The sequence below is a fragment of the Oncorhynchus clarkii genome, chromosome 12 (assembly GCF_045791955.1).
Source record: "Oncorhynchus clarkii lewisi isolate Uvic-CL-2024 chromosome 12, UVic_Ocla_1.0, whole genome shotgun sequence".
In the NCBI taxonomy this organism is placed as follows: Eukaryota; Metazoa; Chordata; class Actinopteri; order Salmoniformes; family Salmonidae; genus Oncorhynchus; species Oncorhynchus clarkii.
The window spans coordinates 94,442,644-94,462,726 of NC_092158.1; the positions used below are offsets into that span (position 1 = coordinate 94,442,644).

General features: G+C 45.0%; 2 protein-coding genes across 2 annotated transcripts in view; one reads left to right on the top strand and one right to left on the bottom strand.

The window, feature by feature from the left end:
- Positions 1-5,266, bottom strand: part of LOC139421679 (guanine nucleotide exchange protein smcr8a-like) — a 28,204-nt gene extending 22,938 nt beyond the window's left edge. The window contains exons 1-5 of the mRNA XM_071172770.1: positions 4,840-5,266; positions 4,586-4,734; positions 2,701-2,729; positions 2,309-2,540; positions 493-2,115 (exon numbers count right to left, since the gene is read on the bottom strand). Of these exons, the coding sequence (XP_071028871.1) occupies positions 493-2,115; positions 2,309-2,540; positions 2,701-2,729; positions 4,586-4,734; positions 4,840-5,037 (2,231 nt within the window). The 5' untranslated portion in view covers positions 5,038-5,266. The remainder of the gene's footprint in view (positions 1-492; positions 2,116-2,308; positions 2,541-2,700; positions 2,730-4,585; positions 4,735-4,839) is intronic.
- A 535-nt stretch (positions 5,267-5,801) lies between these two features.
- LOC139421681 (DNA topoisomerase III alpha) overlaps positions 5,802-20,083 on the top strand; it is a 47,482-nt gene continuing 33,200 nt past the window's right edge. The window contains exons 1-6 of the mRNA XM_071172772.1: positions 5,802-6,463; positions 7,723-7,782; positions 7,978-8,051; positions 8,202-8,277; positions 8,720-8,828; positions 8,972-9,115. Coding sequence (XP_071028873.1) covers positions 6,242-6,463; positions 7,723-7,782; positions 7,978-8,051; positions 8,202-8,277; positions 8,720-8,828; positions 8,972-9,115 — 685 coding nt within the window. The 5' untranslated portion in view covers positions 5,802-6,241. The remainder of the gene's footprint in view (positions 6,464-7,722; positions 7,783-7,977; positions 8,052-8,201; positions 8,278-8,719; positions 8,829-8,971; positions 9,116-20,083) is intronic.

The window sequence follows — 20,083 nt, forward strand, 5'->3', positions numbered from 1 at the left end:
TAGAAAACACCTTCCATGGAGGGGGGGGGGGGGGAGCAGGTATAGAAAACACCTTCCACGGGGGGGGTAGCAGGTATAGAAAACACCTTCCATGGGGGGGGCAGGTATAGAAAACACCTTCCATGGAGGGGGGGGGGGGGCAGGTATAGAAAACACCTTCCATGGAGGGGGGGGCAGGTATAGAAAACACCTTCCATGGGGGGGGGGGGGGGGGGGGCCGGTATAGAAAACACCTTCCATGGGGGGGAGCAGGTATAGAAAACACCTTCCATGGAGGGGGGGGCAGGTATAGAAAACACCTTCCATGGAGGGGGAGCAGGTATAGAAAACACCTTCCATGGAGGGGGGGGGGGAGCAGGTATATAGAAAACACCTTCCATGGGGGGGGGGGGGGGGGGGGGGGGAGCAGGTATAGAAAACACACACATAGACTGGAGATATCAGGAGTCCTCTAAGCTATAGAATGAATTAATCAACCAATGAGTGACTCACCTGAGCGCTCCCTGCCCGGCCCTCTTCTTCTGCCTCAGCGTTACCAACCCCCCGTACCCCAGAGGTGAGCCGGCCCGTTCGGACCCCGTAGACGCTGACATGGTACAGTCCCACCCGTCCTGGTCCGAACCCCTGGAGGTGGTATCTCCCGAGGAGGAGACGGGCAGGTCCAGCCCAGCCCCAGGGCTCGGGCAGTGGGGGGAACCCAGGCCGTAGTCCCCCTGGACCGGCAGCAGGGCCTGGGGCTCCTGGTTGACCACCAGGGGAAGGGGTAGAGAGCCGGGCTGCAGCCCAGAAGCAGGCAGCATGTCTGGGGGAGAAGAGTTGTACAGGAAGCCCTCCTGAGACATGCAGCAGGCCGTGTCCATCTGGACCAGTAACTCAGGGTCAGGAACTCTCTGTCCATCACCCTCCTCTGTCTCAGCCCCTCCCTCCTCTGTCTCAGCCCCTCCCTCCTCTGTCTCAGCCCCTCCCTCCTCTGTCTCAGCCCCTCCCTCCTCTCTCCCAAGCACTCCTGCCTCTCCCTCCGTCTTTCCGGTAAACACTCCTTCTGCCTCTCCCTCCCTCTCTCCATTAAACACTCCTTCTGCCTCTCCCTCCCTCTCTCCATTAAACACTCCTTCTGCCTCGCCCTCCCTCTTTCTGTTAACCACTCCTTCTGCCTCTCCCTCCCTCTTTCTGTTAAACACTCCTTCTGCCTCTCCCTCCCTCTCACACACACGGTGTGTCTCACCCTCTCCCCCCTCCTCAGCCTCCAGCAGAAAAACAGGGGTCTGATCTCCTCCCTCCCGTCCCTCCTCCTCCTCCTCTCCTCCACTCCTGTCACTACTAAAGCTGTCCTTATTCTCCTCAGAGCTTTCCTGGTCCTGCGTCTCCATGGTCAGATCAGAGAGTGACGACTCCAGCCTCTCCTCCCCGGTCAGGGCCTCACTCTGCTGGGCAGAGTTATCAGGGCAGGGAGGGTTCACCACCAGACCCTCCACAGACTCCGGTGGCTCGGGGCAAAGCACGATGGAAGGGGTGTGTATATGTGAGTCCGTCCCCACTGTGTGGTTGAGAGAACAGAAGATTCTTCCCAGCACCGCTACTTCCTCTTCCTCCTCCCCTAGCTCCTCCTCAAACAGGAAGTTGGTGATGTTCTGCTTCCTGCGTAGCGCTCGGTCCAGGCGACGGGTGTACAGGTAACACAAGTCCCCCCGGAAACACCGCTCTGTGTGGTTGAGTAGTTCCACGGTGGCCTCGTAGAACCTCTCCTCGCATAACTCCGTCAGGTTCTTCAGACGCTTGGCGAAACACTTGGCCGACTTCCCCTTGATCAGCTGCGGGGTGTAGGACTGCCTCCTCTGTCCCGCCTCCTCCCCCGTGTCACGGTCGGGGCCAGGCGGCGCGTCTCTGTGTCTCTGTGACTCTGTGACACAGTGTTGACAGTGTGCGGCGTGGGGGTCTCGGCGGGGGCGGAGGGGGTACGAGGTGATCTGCCTCAGCAGGTCTCGGTGCTCGTAGATACTCTTCTCCATCGCCGCAAGCTCATTGGCCTTGTCCACCGCGCGGGCGGAGTAACACCCCTGAGGCCCCGCCTCCCGCTGAAGCCCCTCCTCTTTCTGCAGAACAGACCGTGTGTACCTGGCAGGAGAAGCACAACAGGAAGTTACAACAGATGGTAGCAGTAGGAACCTGTCAGAGTGTGTCAGAGTGTGTGTCAGAGTGTGTGTGTGTGTGTGTCAGTGTGTGTGTGTCAGAGTGTGTGTGTGTGTGTGTGTGTCAGAGTGTGTGTGTATGTCAGAGCGTGTGTGTCAGAGTGTGTGTGTCCTCGTACTCCAGGTCACGTAGCTTCCTCTGCAGCTCGCGGGCGAAGGCCCGTCGGTTTCCGGTCTTCAGGCACTCGGAGGCGCGGGAGAAGAGGAGCGACAGCTCCTGGAACTGCAGCATGATCTTCCTCTCGTCGGCAGAGACGTAGGCCATGCAGAACGGGCGGACGAAGCCTCGGGCCTCCAGGTCATAGAGCGTCAGGTGGTGAACGTAGGCAAACGCCCCCTCCTTGGAGTCACCTAGCACCACCCGGGAGTCCTCCACAAAACTACAGGGGAGGAGAGAACAGACTAGTCAAACGCCCCCTCCTTAGAGTCACCCAGAACCACCCGGGAGTCCTCCACAAAACTACAGGGGAGGAGAGAACAGACTAGTCAAACGCCCCCTCCTTAGAGTCACCCAGCACCACCCGGGAGTCCTCCACAAAACTACAGGGGAGGAGAGAACAGACTAGTCAAACGCCCCCTCCTTAGAGTTACCCAGAACCACCCTGGAGTCCTCCACAAAACTACAGGGGAGGAGAGAACAGACTAGTCAAACGCCCCCTCCTTAGAGTTACCCAGAACCACCCTGGAGTCCTCCACAAAACTACAGGGGAGGAGAGAACAGGATGATACAATTAGAGTAGAATATAATAGAATGTAACAGAATTAGAGTAGAATATAATAGAATGTAACAGAAAATAATTAGAATAGAACAGAATTAGAGTAGAATATAATAGAATGCAACAGAACAGAATTAGAGTAGAATGTAACAGAAAAGAATTAGAGTAGAATATAATAGAATGTAACAGAACAGAATTAGAGTAGAATGTAACAGAAAAGAATTAGAGTACAATATTATATTATATTCTACTGTAATTATTTTCTGTTACATTCTAACAAGAATAGAACAGAAAATAATTATAGCAGAATAGAACAGAATTAGAGTAGAATATAATGTAACAGGAAATAACAGAAAATAATTAGAATAGAACAGAATTAGAGTAGAATATAACTAGAGTAGAATATAACTATAGAACAGAATATAACTAGAGTAGAATAGAACAGAATATAACTAGAGTAGAATAGAACAGAATAGAACTAGAGTAGAATAGAACAGAACTAGAGTAGAATAGAACTAGAGTAGAATAGAACTAGAGTAGAATAGAACTAGAGTAGAATAGAACAGAATAGAACTAGAGTAGAATAGAATAGAACATAATAGAACTAGAGTAGAATAGAACAGAATAGAATAGAACTAGAGTAGAATAACAGAATAGAAGTAGAGTAGAATAGAACAGAATTAGAGTAGAATAGAATTAGAGTAGAATATAATAGAATGTAACAGAAAACAGTAAAATAGGATGTCATTACAGTAGAGTACAATACAAATACAATATCATTAGAGTAGAGTACAAATACAATAGGATATCATTAGAGTAGAGTACAAATACAATAGGACATCATTAGAGTAGAGTACAAATACAATAGGATATCATTAGAGTAGAGTACAAATACAATAGGATATCATTAGAGTAGAGTACAAATACAATAGGATATCATTAGAGTAGAGTACAAATACAATAGGATATCATTAGAGTAGAGTACAAATACAATAGGATATCATTAGAGTAGAGTACAAATACAATAGGATATCATTAGAGTAGAGTACAATACAATAGGATATCATTAGAGTACAATACAAATACAATAGGATATCAGTAGAGTAGAGTACAAATACAATAGGATATCATTAGAGTAGAGTACAATACAATACAATAGGATATCATTAGAGTAGAGTACAAATACAATAGGATATCAGTAGAGTAGAGTACAAATACAATAGGATATCATTAGAGTAGAGTACAAATACAATAGGATATCATTAGAGTAGAGTACAAATACAATAGGATATCAGTAGAGTAGAGTACAAATACAATAGGATATCATTAGAGTAGAGTACAAATACAATAGGATATCATTAGAGTAGAGTACAAATACAATAGGATATCATTAGAGTAGAGTACAAATACAATAGGACATCATTAGAGTACAATACAAATCAAACATCAGAGTGGAGTACAATAAAACATAATAAAATAGGACATCATTAGAGTACAATACAAATCAAACATCAGAGTGGAGTACAAATACAATAGGATATCATTAGAGTAGAGTACAAATACAATAGGACATCATTAGAGTACAATACAAATCAAACATCAGAGTGGAGTACAATAAAACATAATAAAATAGGACATCTGAGTGGAGTACAATAAAACATAATAAAATAGGACAGCCACCTGAGTCGTGGGTATCCGCTGCCGGTGGGGTGTCCTACGAACGAGGCCTGGTAGTCAACAGACATGATCCTCAGACTGAAGTAGTTCAGGTCAAAGGTCCCAAACACCTTTGGGTCGTCCGGAATGGTGAGAAGAGGCTGGGGGCCCACCTGGAGGGGAGGACAACACAAGGTCAGCTCATTACACACACACACCCCGTCCGGACAGATCAGATCAACACACACACCCCTCCCCCAGTTGCCCATGGTACCGACCTGCTCAGAGAACTCTGATATGAGGATGAAGTCCTTAGTGAACTTGGCGTATGACGTCTTGGCCCAGGGGTTGGCGTTGTTATTCGATGGGAACAGAGGGACAGAGAACTCTTCTGGCACCACCCAGGGGTTGGGGTACCCTACCTCCCCAAAATCATCCTCCTTAGTAAACGCCACCACGTCTGGGGCACCAATCATCTTTCTCTGGACCGGGCTTGGGTCAGCTTTGACGTCAGAGGAAGTCCATCCACTAGGCTAGCTGTCTGACTGTCCGTCTGTCTGTATCCCTCTACTCGCTGGGAGTAACAGTCCACGACACTGACGGTTGTCTGTCTGTCTGTCTGCGTCCCGTTACCTCTACCAGCTGGGAGTGGTCTTCACCTGTCTGTCCATGATGATAAAATACGATGCAGGAAGGCCACACATCAACATGTCTGTCACCGCTGTATATAAACAATAGCACTTAACACCGGGACTATCTCTCTGGCTCCGTCCCCCGTACAGTACCGACGTCAAGACAGTTATCTGGCAAACAGACGACGCGTAACGGAACACGACCGTATCCCGACACTCCATCAATGACACATTGCTCGTCCGGGGAATCGTGCACCGTTACCGGGTAATATCGGCAGTGGCCCGTCATGCACTGGTATAATAAAGTCCCAGTAGTAAATACGGTGAAACTATTTAATGTTAAATGTACATCCTGACCGTAGCCATATTAAAATCCGCTGGTAGTTACCACGTGACCAGCTCACATAAGGAAGTAGCTAACTGTCCTAAAATTACAAACCTAATATTACACATTCAACGTGATTTAAGATTATGAATCACAATTTCAATCTTGAAAATAGATACTCTTCGCGTAGTATTTTTGGCGTAAAATTAAAGGACATCGGCATAAAAAGTATTATTCACAAGAACAGGAAGGGGTTTTACGACAGTTGTTTTACGACATCGTCGTTTTACGACTGCTGTCGTTGACAGGCGCGGAATTTGTAAAATCAACAACATCACATTTATCTGCCGTTTTTACCAACCCTTTCAGTTGGAAAAATAGTTTTAAAACTATTTATTTATTAGCAGATTGGGTCCACGCTAATGCACGTTACATTGTAAATTGTGTTTAGGTGATCAGGAAAATTGTAAGGTTAAGCTTCGGCATGTAAACTTAGTTTCAGGGTTGAAGTTTGACATGATTTAGCTAGCTACTCCCATCAAGCTAACTGACCCTGTGAGATCTGGACAGTTTTATGTTGTGTCAATCTGTTGGATCAGTCAAAATAACAGTTTGTAACAACGCTTCAGGAGTTATATTGACTAATGTTAGCTGGGCACGACGTGTGTGTGTAACGTTATGCCAAGTGTAGCTCCAACGCGCCCTGGCTAGGCTAGGCTAGCTATGCTGATACATCATCTGACTAGGGCTCTGTTCACATCCGGACGACCGTTAACGTTACGGCTCCAGGTCCACAGGGGGTTTAGCGTCACCGGACAGAAGAGGACAGACTCCCCGGGAGACATGATCCGGAGGACTCAGATCAAACGGGTTCTCTGTGTGGCGGAGAAGAATGACGCGGCCAAATGCATCGCGGAGATCATGTCTGACGGCAGAGCGAGGAGGGTGGGTCTGTCTGTGTGTGTTTGGGTCTTAGGTGTGTGAGATAAATGGTTTTTATCAGTACATGGGACGATTGTCTGTTTATCTCAGCTTCCAGCTGTCTTCCCATGACATAATGTCTCACATCATCAGGTGTGATTGTCTCTGTTTATTGTCTCTGGCTGTCTGTCAATAATAAACTGTCTGTTGTCTGTGTTTCAGAGGGAGGGGCTGTCTGTCTATAATAAACTGTCTGTGTTTCAGAGGGAGGGGCTGTCCGTCTATAATAAACTGTCTGTTGTCTGTCTATAATAAACTGTCTGTTGTCTGTGTTTCAGAGTGAGGGGCTGTCTGTCTATAATAATCTGTCTGTGTTTCAGAGGGAGGGGCTGTCTGTCTATAATATAGTGTCTGTGTTTCAGAGGGAGGGGCTGTCTGTCTATAATAAACTGACTGTGTTTCAGAGTGAGGGGCTGTCTGTCTATAATAAACTGTCTGTTGTCTGTGTTTCAGAGGGAGGGGCTGTCTGTCTATAATAAACTGTCTGTGTTTCAGAGGGAGGGGCTGTCTGTCTATAATAAACTGTCTGTGTTTCAGAGGGAGGGGCTGTCTGTCTATAATAAACTGTCTGTTGTCTGTGTTTCAGAGTGAGGGGCTGTCTGTCTATTATAAACTGTCTGTTGTCTGTGTTTCAGAGGGAGGGGCTGTCTGTCTATAATAAACTGTCTGTTGTCTGTGTTTCAGAGGGAGGGGCTGTCTGTCTATAATAAACTGTCTGTTGTCTGTGTTTCAGAGTGAGGGGCTGTCTGTCTATAATATACTGTCTGTGTTTCAGAGTGAGGGGCTGTCTGTCTATAATATAATGTCTGTGTTTCAGAGGGAGGGGCTGTCTGTCTATAATATACTGTCTGTTGTCTGTGTTTCAGAGTGAGGCGCTGTCTGTCTATAATATACTGTCTGTGTTTCAGAGGGAGGGGCTGTCTGTCTATAATATACTGTCTGTGTTTCAGAGGGAGGGGCTGTCTGTCTATAATATACTGTCTGTGTTTCAGAGGGAGGGGCTGTCTGTCTATAATAAACTGTCTGTGTTTCAGAGGGAGGGGCTGTCTGTCTATAATAAACTGTCTGTGTTTCAGAGGGAGGGGCTGTCTGTCTATAATAAACTGTCTGTTGTCTGTGTTTCAGAGGGAGGGGCTGTCTGTCTATAATATACTGTCTGTTGTCTGTGTTTCAGAGGGAGGGGCTGTCTGTCTATAATATACTGTCTGTTGTCTGTGTTTCAGAGGGAGGGGCTGTCTGTCTATAATAAACTCTATGAGTTTGAATACAACCTGTTTGGAAGGGTAAGTAGCAGCATGCAACACTACTCCTGCTCTATCCCAGTAGTAACTGCTCTATCCCAGTAGTAACTGCTCTATCCCAGTAGTAACTGCTCTATCCCAGTAGTAACTGCTCTATCCCAGTAGTAACTGCTCTATCCCAGGTGTGTTTGGGATTTGGTGGTGGCTCATTTTGTGTGTGTGTGTGTGTCCCTACAGAATGTGACGGTGTGTATGACGTCAGTTTCAGGTCATCTGTTGGGTCTGGAGTTCAAGGCTCAGTTCCAGAAATGGTGAGGTTTACGACTTCTGTCATCGTACGACACTTCCTATAGTGCTCTCTCTCTGTGTGTGTGTACCTGTGTGTAACTGTGTGTGTGTGTGTGTGTGTGTGTGTGTGTGTGTGTGTGTGTGTGTGTGTGTGTGTGTGTGTGTGTGTCCAGGCACAGCTGTAATCCTGTCCTGCTGTTTGATGCTGAGGTGGAGAAGTATTGTCCTGAGAACTTTGTTCAGATCAAGGTAGTCTAGTTGAACGTACTGTTACTGTCTTCTGTCTTGAAATGTTACTGTCTTCTGTCTTGAACTGTTACTGTGGTTCTCTGACACTTCCTTTGATTGGACTCATTGGCATGTTGTTCAATACTGCAATCATGCACTGACATAGAAAGAGTTTCTGAGAGTTTCTGAAAGACAGAGAAAGAGTTTCTGAGTGTTTCTGAAAGACAGAGTTTCTGAAAGACAGAGAAAGAGTTTCTGAAAGACAGACAAAGATTCCGAAGACAGAAACAAACAAGCTTCTCAGTCTGATGTGTGTGTGTAACCTTTTCTCTGTGTGTGTGTGTCTCTCCCTGTGGGTGTGTGTGTCTCTCTGTGCGTGTGTCTCGCTGTGTGTCCCTGTGTGTGTGTCTCTCCCTGTGTGTGTGTGTGGGGGTGTGTGTGTGTCTCTCTGTGTGTCTCCTAGCGGACCCTAGAGAGAGAGGTGAGTCAGTGCCAGGCGCTTGTCATCTGGACAGATTGTGACAGAGAGGGAGAGAACATCGGCTTTGAGGTGATAGACGTCTGCAAAGCAGGTACACACACACACACACACACACACACACACACACACACACACACACACACACACACACACACACACACACTTGTGCACCTCTGGCTGGATAATGTGTGTTGTGATAGCAGTTACCCCTCTCTCTGTGTGTGTGTGTTCCAGTCAAGCCCGGTGTGCAGGTGTTCCGTGCTCGGTTCTCTGAGATCACTCCCAACTCTATCAGGAGAGCATGTGACACGCTAACGGAACCAGACGGCAACGTCAGTGATGCTGTGGACGTCCGTCAGGAGCTGGACCTCAGGATAGGTAACACACACACACACTACACACACACACTATACACTACACACTACACACACACACTACACACACACACTATACACTACACACTACACACACACACTACACACACACACTATACACTACACACTACACACACACACTACACACTACACACTACACACACTAACCAGACGGCAACGTCAGTGATGCTGTGGACGTCCGTCAGGAGCTGGACCTCAGGATAGGTAACACACACACACACTACACACACACACTACACACTACACACACTAACCAGACGGCAACGTCAGTGATGCTGTGGACGTCCGTCAGGAGCTGGACCTCAGGATAGGTAACACACACACACACTACACACTACACACACTACACATACACACACACACTACACACTACTAGACACACTACACACACAAACACACACACACACCAAACACCACACACACTACACACACTACACACACATACACACACACCAAACACCACACACTACACACACATACACACACACCAAACACCAGACACACACCAAACACCACACACTACACACACACTACACACACATACACACACACCAAACACCACACACACACCAAACACCACACACTACACACACACTACACACACATACACACACACCAAACACCACACACACACCAAACACCACACCCCCACTAGGGCTCTATAAAATCTACATTGAGTACGGAATCCAGACATTAAAACTGAATTCAACAATATTCAAACATGTATTGAACTTAGTAGGGAATCAACTAAATGTATTGACGTTAGTAGGGAATCAACTAAATGTATTGACGTTAGTAGGGAATCAACTAAATGTATTGAACTTAGTAGGGAATCAACTAAATGTATTGAACTTAGTAGGGAATCAACTAAATGTATTGAACTTAGTAGGGAATCAACTAAATGTATTGAACTTAGTAGGGAATCAACTAAATGTATTGAACTTAGTAGGGAATCAACTAAATGTATTGACGTTAGTAGGGAATCAACTAAATGTATTGAACTTGGTAGGGAATAAACTAGATGTATTGAACTTGGTAGGGAATCAAGTGAATCATAATATATGAACAGAATTCATCAGTGATGGGTATTTCCTTGCAGCTTTCTGAAACAGGAGTGTGTGTGTGTGTGTGTTTTTGTGTGTGTTTGTGTGTGTGTGTTAGACAACCTGGTGTAGGCACACTTCCTGTAGCCGTTAGCAACATGATGCTAATGCTAACCTTCTTCCGATAGAGTTAAATGGAAACTACACAGTAGTCTATGGCTACATGGCAGAATATCGTCTTTTGTTATTTGCATCAATTTCGTAAACTCTGCAATCACATTATTGCTACAGAAACGTGGCTAACCAAACAGAAACGTGGCTAACCAAACAGAAACGTGGCTAACCAAACAGAAACGTGGCTAACCAAACAGAAATGTGGCTAACCTAACAGAAACGTGGCTAACCAAACAGAAATGTGGCTAACCAAACAGAAACGTGGCTAACCTATAAACAGAAACGTGGCTAACCAATAAACAGAAACGTGGCTAACCTATAAACAGAAACGTGGCTAACCTATAAACAGAAACGTGGCTAGGCTAACAGAAACGTGGCTAACCTAACAGAAACGTGGCTAACCTAACAGAAATGTGGCTAACCTAACAGAAACGTGGCTAACCTAACAGAAACGTGGCTAACCTAACAGAAACGTGGCTAACCTAACAGAAACGTGGCTAACCAATAAAAAGAAACGTGGCTAACCAATAAACAGAAACGTGGCTAACCTATAAACAGAAACGTGGCTAACCTATAAACAGAAACGTGGCTAACCTATAAACAGAAACGTGGCTAGGCTAACAGAAACGTGGCTAACCTAACAGAAACGTGGCTAACCTAACAGAAATGTGGCTAACCTAACAGAAACGTGGCTAACCTAACAGAAACGTGGCTAACCAAACAGAAACGTGGCTAACCAAACAGAAACGTGGCTAACCTATAAACAGAAACGTGGCTAGGCTAACAGAAACGTGGCTAACAGAAACGTGGCTAACCTAACAGAAACGTGGCTAACAAAACAGAAACGTGGCTAACAGAAACGTGGCTAACCAAACAGAAACGTGGCTAACCAAACAGAAACGTGGCTAACCAAACAGAAACGTGGCTAACAGAACGTGGCTAACCAAACAGAAACATGGTTAACCAAACAGAAACGTGGCTAACCTAACAGAAGCGTGGCTAACAGAAACGTGGCTAACCAAACAGAAACGTGGCTAACCAAACAGAAACGTGGCTAACCAAACAGAAACGTGGCTAACCAAACAGAAACGTGACTATCCAAACAGAAACGTGGCTAACCAAACAGAAACGTGGCTAACAGAACGTGGCTAACCAAACAGAAACATGGTTAACCAAACAGAAACGTGGCTAACCTAACAGAAGCGTGGCTAACAGAAACGTGGCTAACCAAACAGAAACGTGGCTAACCAAACAGAAACGTGGCTAACCAAACAGAAACGTGGCTAACCAAACAGAAACGTGGCTAACCTAACCAAACAGAAGCGTGGCTAACAGAAGCGTGGCTAACAGAAGCGTGGCTAACCAAACAGAAACGTGGCTAACCGAAACAGAAACGTGGCTAACCGAAACAGAAACGTGGCTAACCGAAACAGAAACGTGGCTAACCAAACAGAAACGTGGCTAACCAAACAGAAACGTGGCTAACCAAACAGAAACGTGGCTAACCAAACAGAAATGTGGCTAACCTAACCAAACAGAAGCGTGGCTAACAGAAGCGTGGCTAACAGAAGCGTGGCTAACCAAACAGAAACGTGGCTAACCGAAACAGAAACGTGGCTAACCGAAACAGAAACGTGGCTAACAGAAACGTGGCTAACCGAAACAGAAACGTGGCTAACCCAAACAGAAACGTGGCTAACCAAACAGAAACGTGGCTAACCAAACAGAAACGTGGCTAACAGAAACGTGGCTAACAGAAACGTGGCTAACCAAACAGAAACGTGGCTAACCAAACAGAAACGTGGCTAACCTAACAGTAACGTGGCTAACCAAACAGAAACGTGGCTAATCAAACAGAAACGTGGCTAACCAAACAGAAACGTGGCTAACCAAACAGAAACGTGGCTAACCAAACAGAAACGTGGCTAACCAATAAACAGAAACGTGGCTAACCAATAAACAGAAACGTGGCTAACCTATAAACAGAAACGTGGCTAACCTATAAACAGAAACGTGGCTAGGCTAACAGAAACGTGGCTAACAGAAACGTGGCTAACCTAACAGAAACGTGGCTAACCTAACATAAACGTGGCTAACCTAACAGAAACGTGGCTAACAGAAACGTGGCTAACACAAACGTGGCTAACCAAACAGAAACGTGGCTAACCCTAACAGAAACGTGGCTAACACAAACGTGGCTAACCAAACAGAAACGTGGCTAACCAAACAGAAACGTGGCTAACCAAACAGAAACGTGGCTAACAGAAACAGAAACGTGGCTAACCAAACAGAAACGTGGCTAACCTAACAGTAACGTGGCTAACCAAACAGAAATGTGGCTAACCAATAAACAGAAACGTGGCTAACCAATAAACAGAAACGTGGCTAACCTATAAACAGAAACGTGGCTAACCTATAAACAGAAACGTGGCTAGGCTAACAGAAACGTGGCTAACAGAAACGTGGCTAACCTAACAGAAACGTGGCTAACCTAACAGAAACGTGGCTAACCTAACAGAAACGTGGCTAACCAAACAGAAACGTGGCTAACAGAAACGTGGCTAACACAAACGTGGCTAACCAAACAGAAACGTGGCTAACCAAACAGAAACGTGGCTAACAGAAACGTGGCTAACACAAACGTGGCTAACCGAACAGAAACGTGGCTAACCAAACAGAAACGTGGCTAACCTAACAGTAACGTGGCTAACCAAACAGAAACGTGGCTAACCAAACAGAAACGTGGCTAACAGAAACGTGGCTAACAGAAACGTGGCTAACAGAAACGTGGCTAACAGAAACGTGGCTAACAGAAACAGAAACGTGGCTAGCCTAACAGAAACGTGGCTAACCCAAACAGAAACGTGGCTAACCAAACAGAAACGTGGCTAACCTAACAGAAACGTGGCTAACCTAACAGAAACGTGGCTAACAGAACGTGGCTAACCAAACAGAAACGTGGCTAACCAAACAGAAACGTGGCTAACCAAACAGAAACGTGGCTAACCAAACAGAAACGTGGCTAACAGAAACAGAAACGTGGCTAACCAAACAGAAACGTGGCTAACCTAACAGTAACGTGGCTAACCAAACAGAAATGTGGCTAACCAAACAGAAACGTGGCTAACCAAACAGAAACGTGGCTAACCAAACAGAAACGTGGCTAACCAAACAGAAACGTGGCTAACCAATAAACAGAAACGTGGCTAACCAATAAACAGAAACGTGGCTAACCTATAAACAGAAACGTGGCTAACCTATAAACAGAAACGTGGCTAGGCTAACAGAAACGTGGCTAACAGAAACGTGGCTAACCTAACAGAAACGTGGCTAACCTAACAGAAATGTGGCTAACCTAACAAAAACGTGGCTAACCTAACAGAAACGTGGCTAACCTAACAGAAACGTGGCTAACCTAACAGAAACGTGGCTAACCAATAAAAAGAAACGTGGCTAACCAATAAACAGAAACGTGGCTAACCTATAAACAGAAACGTGGCTAACCTATAAACAGAAACGTGGCTAACCTATAAACAGAAACGTGGCTAGGCTAACAAACGTGGCTAACCTAACAGAAACGTGGCTAACCTAACAGAAACGTGGCTAACCTAACAGAAACGTGGCTAACCTAACAGAAACGTGGCTAACCAAACAGAAACGTGGCTAACCAAACAGAAACGTGGCTAACCTATAAACAGAAACGTGGCTAGGCTAACAGAAACGTGGCTAACAGAAACGTGGCTAACCTAAAGGAAACGTGGCTAACAAAACAGAAACGTGGCTAACAGAAACGTGGCTAACCAAACAGAAACGTGGCTAACCAAACAGAAACGTGGCTAACCAAACAGAAACGTGGCTAACAGAACGTGGCTAACCAAACAGAAACATGGTTAACCAAACAGAAACGTGGCTAACCTAACAGAAGCGTGGCTAACAGAAACGTGGCTAACCAAACAGAAACGTGGCTAACCAAACAGAAACGTGGCTAACCAAACAGAAACGTGGCTATCCAAACAGAAACGTGGCTAACCAAACAGAAACGTGGCTAACAGAACGTGGCTAACCAAACAGAAACATGGTTAACCAAACAGAAACGTGGCTAACCTAACAGAAGCGTGGCTAACAGAAACGTGGCTAACCAAACAGCAACGTGGCTAACCAAACAGAAACGTGGCTAACCAAACAGAAACGTGGCTAACCTAACCAAACAGAAGCGTGGCTAACAGAAGCGTGGCTAACAGAAGCGTGGCTAACCAAACAGAAACGTGGCTAACCGAAACAGAAACGTGGCTAACCGAAACAGAAACGTGGCTAACCGAAACAGAAACGTGGCTAACCGAAACAGAAACGTGGTTAACCGAAACAGAAACGTGGCTAACCGAAACAGAAACGTGGCTAACCGAAACAGAAACGTGGCTAACCGAAACAGAAACGTGGCTAACCAAACAGAAACGTGGCTAACCTAACAGAAGCGTGGCTAACAGAAACGTGGCTAACCAAACAGAAACGTGGCTAACCAAACAGAAACGTGGCTAACCAAACAGAAACGTGGCTAACCAAACAGAAATGTGGCTAACCTAACCAAACAGAAGCGTGGCTAACAGAAGCGTGGCTAACAGAAGCGTGGCTAACCAAACAGAAACGTGGCTAACCGAAACAGAAACGTGGCTAACCGAAACAGAAACGTGGCTAACAGAAACGTGGCTAACCGAAACAGAAACGTGGCTAACCCAAACAGAAACGTGGCTAACCAAACAGAAACGTGGCTAACCAAACAGAAACGTGGCTAACAGAAACGTGGCTAACAGAAACGTGGCTAACCAAACAGAAACGTGGCTAACCAAACAGAAACGTGGCTAACCTAACAGTAACGTGGCTAACCAAACAGAAACGTGGCTAATCAAACAGAAACGTGGCTAACCAAACAGAAACGTGGCTAACCAAACAGAAACGTGGCTAACCAAACAGAAACGTGGCTAACCAATAAACAGAAACGTGGCTAACCAATAAACAGAAACGTGGCTAACCTATAAACAGAAACGTGGCTAACCTATAAACAGAAACGTGGCTAGGCTAACAGAAACGTGGCTAACAGAAACGTGGCTAACAGAAACGTGGCTAACCAAACAGAAACGTGGCTAACCAAACAGAAACGTGGCTAACCTAACAGTAACGTGGCTAACCAAACAGAAACGTGGCTAATCAAACAGAAACGTGGCTAACCAAACAGAAACGTGGCTAACCAAACAGAAACGTGGCTAACCAAACAGAAACGTGGCTAACCAAACAGAAACGTGGCTAACCTATAAACAGAAACGTGGCTAACCTATAAACAGAAACGTGGCTAGGCTAACAGAAACGTGGCTAACAGAAACGTGGCTAACCTAACAGAAACGTGGCTAACCTAACATAAACGTGGCTAACCTAACAGAAACGTGGCTAACAGAAACGTGGCTAACACAAACGTGGCTAACCAAACAGAAACGTGGCTAACCCTAACAGAAACGTGGCTAACACAAACGTGGCTAACCAAACAGAAACGTGGCTAACCAAACAGAAACGTGGCTAACCAAACAGAAACGTGGCTAACCAAACAGAAACGTGGCTAACCTAACAGTAACGTGGCTAACCAAACAGAAATGTGGCTAACCAATAAACAGAAACGTGGCTAACCAAACAGAAACGTGGCTAACAGAAACGTGGCTAACACAAACGTGGCTAACCAAACAGAAACGTGGCTAACCAAACAGAAACGTGGCTAACCTAACAGTAACGTGGCTAACCAAACAGAAACGTGGCTAATCAAACAGAAACGTGGCTAACCAAACAGAAACGTGGCTAACCAAACAGAAACGTGGCTAACCAAACAGAAACGTGGCTAACCAATAAACAGAAACGTGGCTAACCAATAAACAGAAACGTGGCTAACCTATAAACAGAAACGTGGCTAACCTATAAACAGAAACGTGGCTAACCTATAAACAGAAACGTGGCTAACCAATAAACAGAAACGTGGCTAGGCTAACAGAAACGTGGCTAACAGAAACGTGGCTAACACAAACGTGGCTAACCAAACAGAAACGTGGCTAACCCTAACAGAAACGTGGCTAACCAATAAACAGAAACGTGGCTAACCAAACAGAAACGTGGCTAACCAAACAGTAACGTGGCTAACCTAACATAAACGTGGCTAACCTAACAGAAACGTGGCTAACAGAAACGTGGCTAACCTAACAGAAACGTGGCTAACCTAACATAAACGTGGCTAACCTAACAGAAACGTGGCTAACAGAAACGTGGCTAACCAAACAGAAACGTGGCTAACCCTAACAGAAACGTGGCTAACACAAACGTGGCTAACCAAACAGAAACGTGGCTAACCAAACAGAAACGTGGCTAACAGAAACAGAAACGTGGCTAACCAAACAGAAACGTGGCTAACCAAACAGAAATGTGGCTAACCAATAAACAGAAACGTGGCTAACCAAACAGAAACGTGGCTAACCAAACAGTAACGTGGCTAACCAAACAGAAACGTGGCTAACCAATAAACAGAAACGTGGCTAACCTATAAACAGAAACGTGGCTAACCTATAAACAGAAACGTGGCTAACCTATAAACAGAAACGTGGCTAGGCTAACAGAAACGTGGCTAACCTATAAACAGAAACGTGGCTAACCTATAAACAGAAACGTGGCTAACCTATAAACAGAAACGTGGCTAACCTATAAACAGAAACGTGGCTAACCTATAAACAGAAACGTGGCTAACCTATAAACAGAAACGTGGCTAACAGAAACGTGGCTAACCTAACAGAAACGTGGCTAACCTAACAGAAACGTGGCTAACCTAACAGAAACGTGGCTAACCTAACAGAAACGTGGCTAACCAAACAGAAACGTGGCTAACAGAAACGTGGCTAACACAAACGTGGCTAACCAAACAGAAACGTGGCTAACCAAACAGAAACGTGGCTAACAGAAACGTGGCTAACACAAACGTGGCTAACCAAACAGAAACGTGGCTAACCAAACAGAAACGTGGCTAACCTAACAGTAACGTGGCTAACCAAACAGAAACGTGGCTAACCAAACAGAAACGTGGCTAACCAAACAGAAACGTGGCTAACCAATAAACAGAAACGTGGCTAACCTATAAACAGAAACGTGGCTAACCTATAAACAGAAACGTGGCTAACCAAACAGAAACGTGGCTAACCTATAAACAGAAACGTGGCTAACCAAACAGAAACGTGGCTAACCAATAAACAGAAACGTGGCTAACCTATAAACAGAAACGTGGCTAACCTATAAACAGAAACGTGGCTAACCTATAAACAGAAACGTGGCTAACCAAACAGAAACGTGGCTAACCAAACAGAAACGTGGCTAACCTATAAACAGAAACGTGGCTAACCTATAAACAGAAACGTGGCTAACCTATAAACAGAAACGTGGCTAGGCTAACAGAAATGTGGCTAACCTATAAACAGAAACGTGGCTAACCTATAAACAGAAACGTGGCTAACCTATAAACAGAAACGTGGCTAGGCTAACAGAAACGTGGCTAACCTATAAACAGAAACGTGGCTAGGCTAACAGAAACGTGGCTAACCTATAAACAGAAACGTGGCTAACCTATAAACAGAAACGTGGCTAGGCTAACAGAAACGTGGCTAACCTATAAACAGAAACGTGGCTAACCTATAAACAGAAACGTGGCTAACCTATAAACAGAAACGTGGCTAACCTATAAACAGAAACGTGGCTAACCAATAAACAGAAACGTGGCTAACCAAACAGAAACGTGGCTAACCAAACAGAAACGTGGCTAACCAATAAACAGAAACGTGGCTAGGCTAACAGAAACGTGGCTAACCTATAAACAGAAACGTGGCTAGGCTAACAGAAACGTGGCTAACCTATAAACAGAAACGTGGCTAACCTATAAACAGAAACGTGGCTAACCTATAAACAGAAACGTGGCTAACCTATAAACAGAAACGTGGCTAACCAATAAACAGAAACGTGGCTAACCAAACAGAAACGTGGCTAACCAAACAGAAACGTGGCTAACCAAACAGAAACGTGGCTAACCTATAAACAGAAACGTGGCTAGGCTAACAGAAACGTGGCTAACCTATAAACAGAAACGTGGCTAACCTATAAACAGAAACGTGGCTAACCTATAAACAGAAACGTGGCTAGGCTAACAGAAACGTGGCTAACCTATAAACAGAAACGTGGCTAACCTATAAACAGAAACGTGGCTAACCAATAAACAGAAACGTGGCTAACCTATAAACAGAAACGTGGCTAACCTATAAACAGAAACGTGGCTAACAGAAATGTGGCTAACCAAACAGAAATGTGGCTAACCAATAAACAGAAACGTGGCTAACCTAACAGAAACGTGGATTAAACAGTCAGTTCAAACACAGCTATATACTGATTAAACAGTCAGTTCACACAGCTATATACTGATTAAACAGTCAGTTCACACAGCTATATACTGATTAAACAGTCAGTTCACACACAGCTATACTGATTAAACAGTCAGTTCACACACAGCCATATACTGATTAAACAGTCAGTTCACACACAGCTATATACTGATTAAACAGTCAGTTCACACAGCTATATACTGATTAAACAGTCAGTTCACACACAGCTATATACTGATTAAACAGTCAGTTCACACAGCTATATACTGATTAAACAGTCAGTTCACACACAGCTACAGTGCCTTGCGAAAGTATTCGGCCCCCTTGAACTTTGCGACCTTTTGCCACATTTCAGGCTTCAAACATAAAGATATAAAACTGTATTTTTTGTGAAGAATCAACAACAAGTGGGACACAATCATGAAGTGGAACGACATTTATTGGATATTTCAAACTTTTTTAACAAATCAAAAACTGAAAAATTGGGCGTGCAAAATTATTCAGCCCCCTTAAGTTAATACTTTGTAGCGCCACCTTTTGCTGCGATTACAGCTGTAAGTCGCTTGGGGTATGTCTCTATCAGTTTTGCACATCGAGAGACTGAATTTTTTTCCCATTCCTCCTTGCAAAACAGCTCGAGCTCAGTGAGGTTGGATGGAGAGCATTTGTGAACAGCAGTTTTCAGTTCTTTCCACAGATTCTCGATTGGATTCAGGTCTGGACTTTGACTTGGCCATTCTAACACCTGGATATGTTTATTTTTGAACCATTCCATTGTAGATTTTGCTTTATGTTTTGAATCATTGTCTTGTTGGAAGACAAATCTCCGTCCCAGTCGCAGGTCTTTTGCAGACTCCATCAGGTTTTCTTCCAGAATGGTCCTGTATTTGGCTCCATTCATCTTCCCATCAATTTTAACCATCTTCCCTGTCCCTGCTGAAGAAAAGCAGGCCCAAACCATGATGTTGCCACCACCATGTTTGACAGTGGGGATGGTGTGTTCAGCTGTGTTGCTTTTAACGTTTTGCATTGTTGCCAAAAAGTTCAATTTTGGTTTCATCTGACCAGAGCACCTTCTTCCACATGTTTGGTGTGTCTCCCAGGTGGCTTGTGGAAAACTTTAAACGACACTTTTTATGGATATCTTTAAGAAATGTCTTTCTTCTTGCCACTCTTCCATAAAGGCCAGATTTGTGCAATATACGACTGATTGTTGTCCTATGGACAGAGTCTCCCACCTCAGCTGTAGATCTCTGCAGTTCATCCAGAGTGATCATGGGCCTCTTGGCT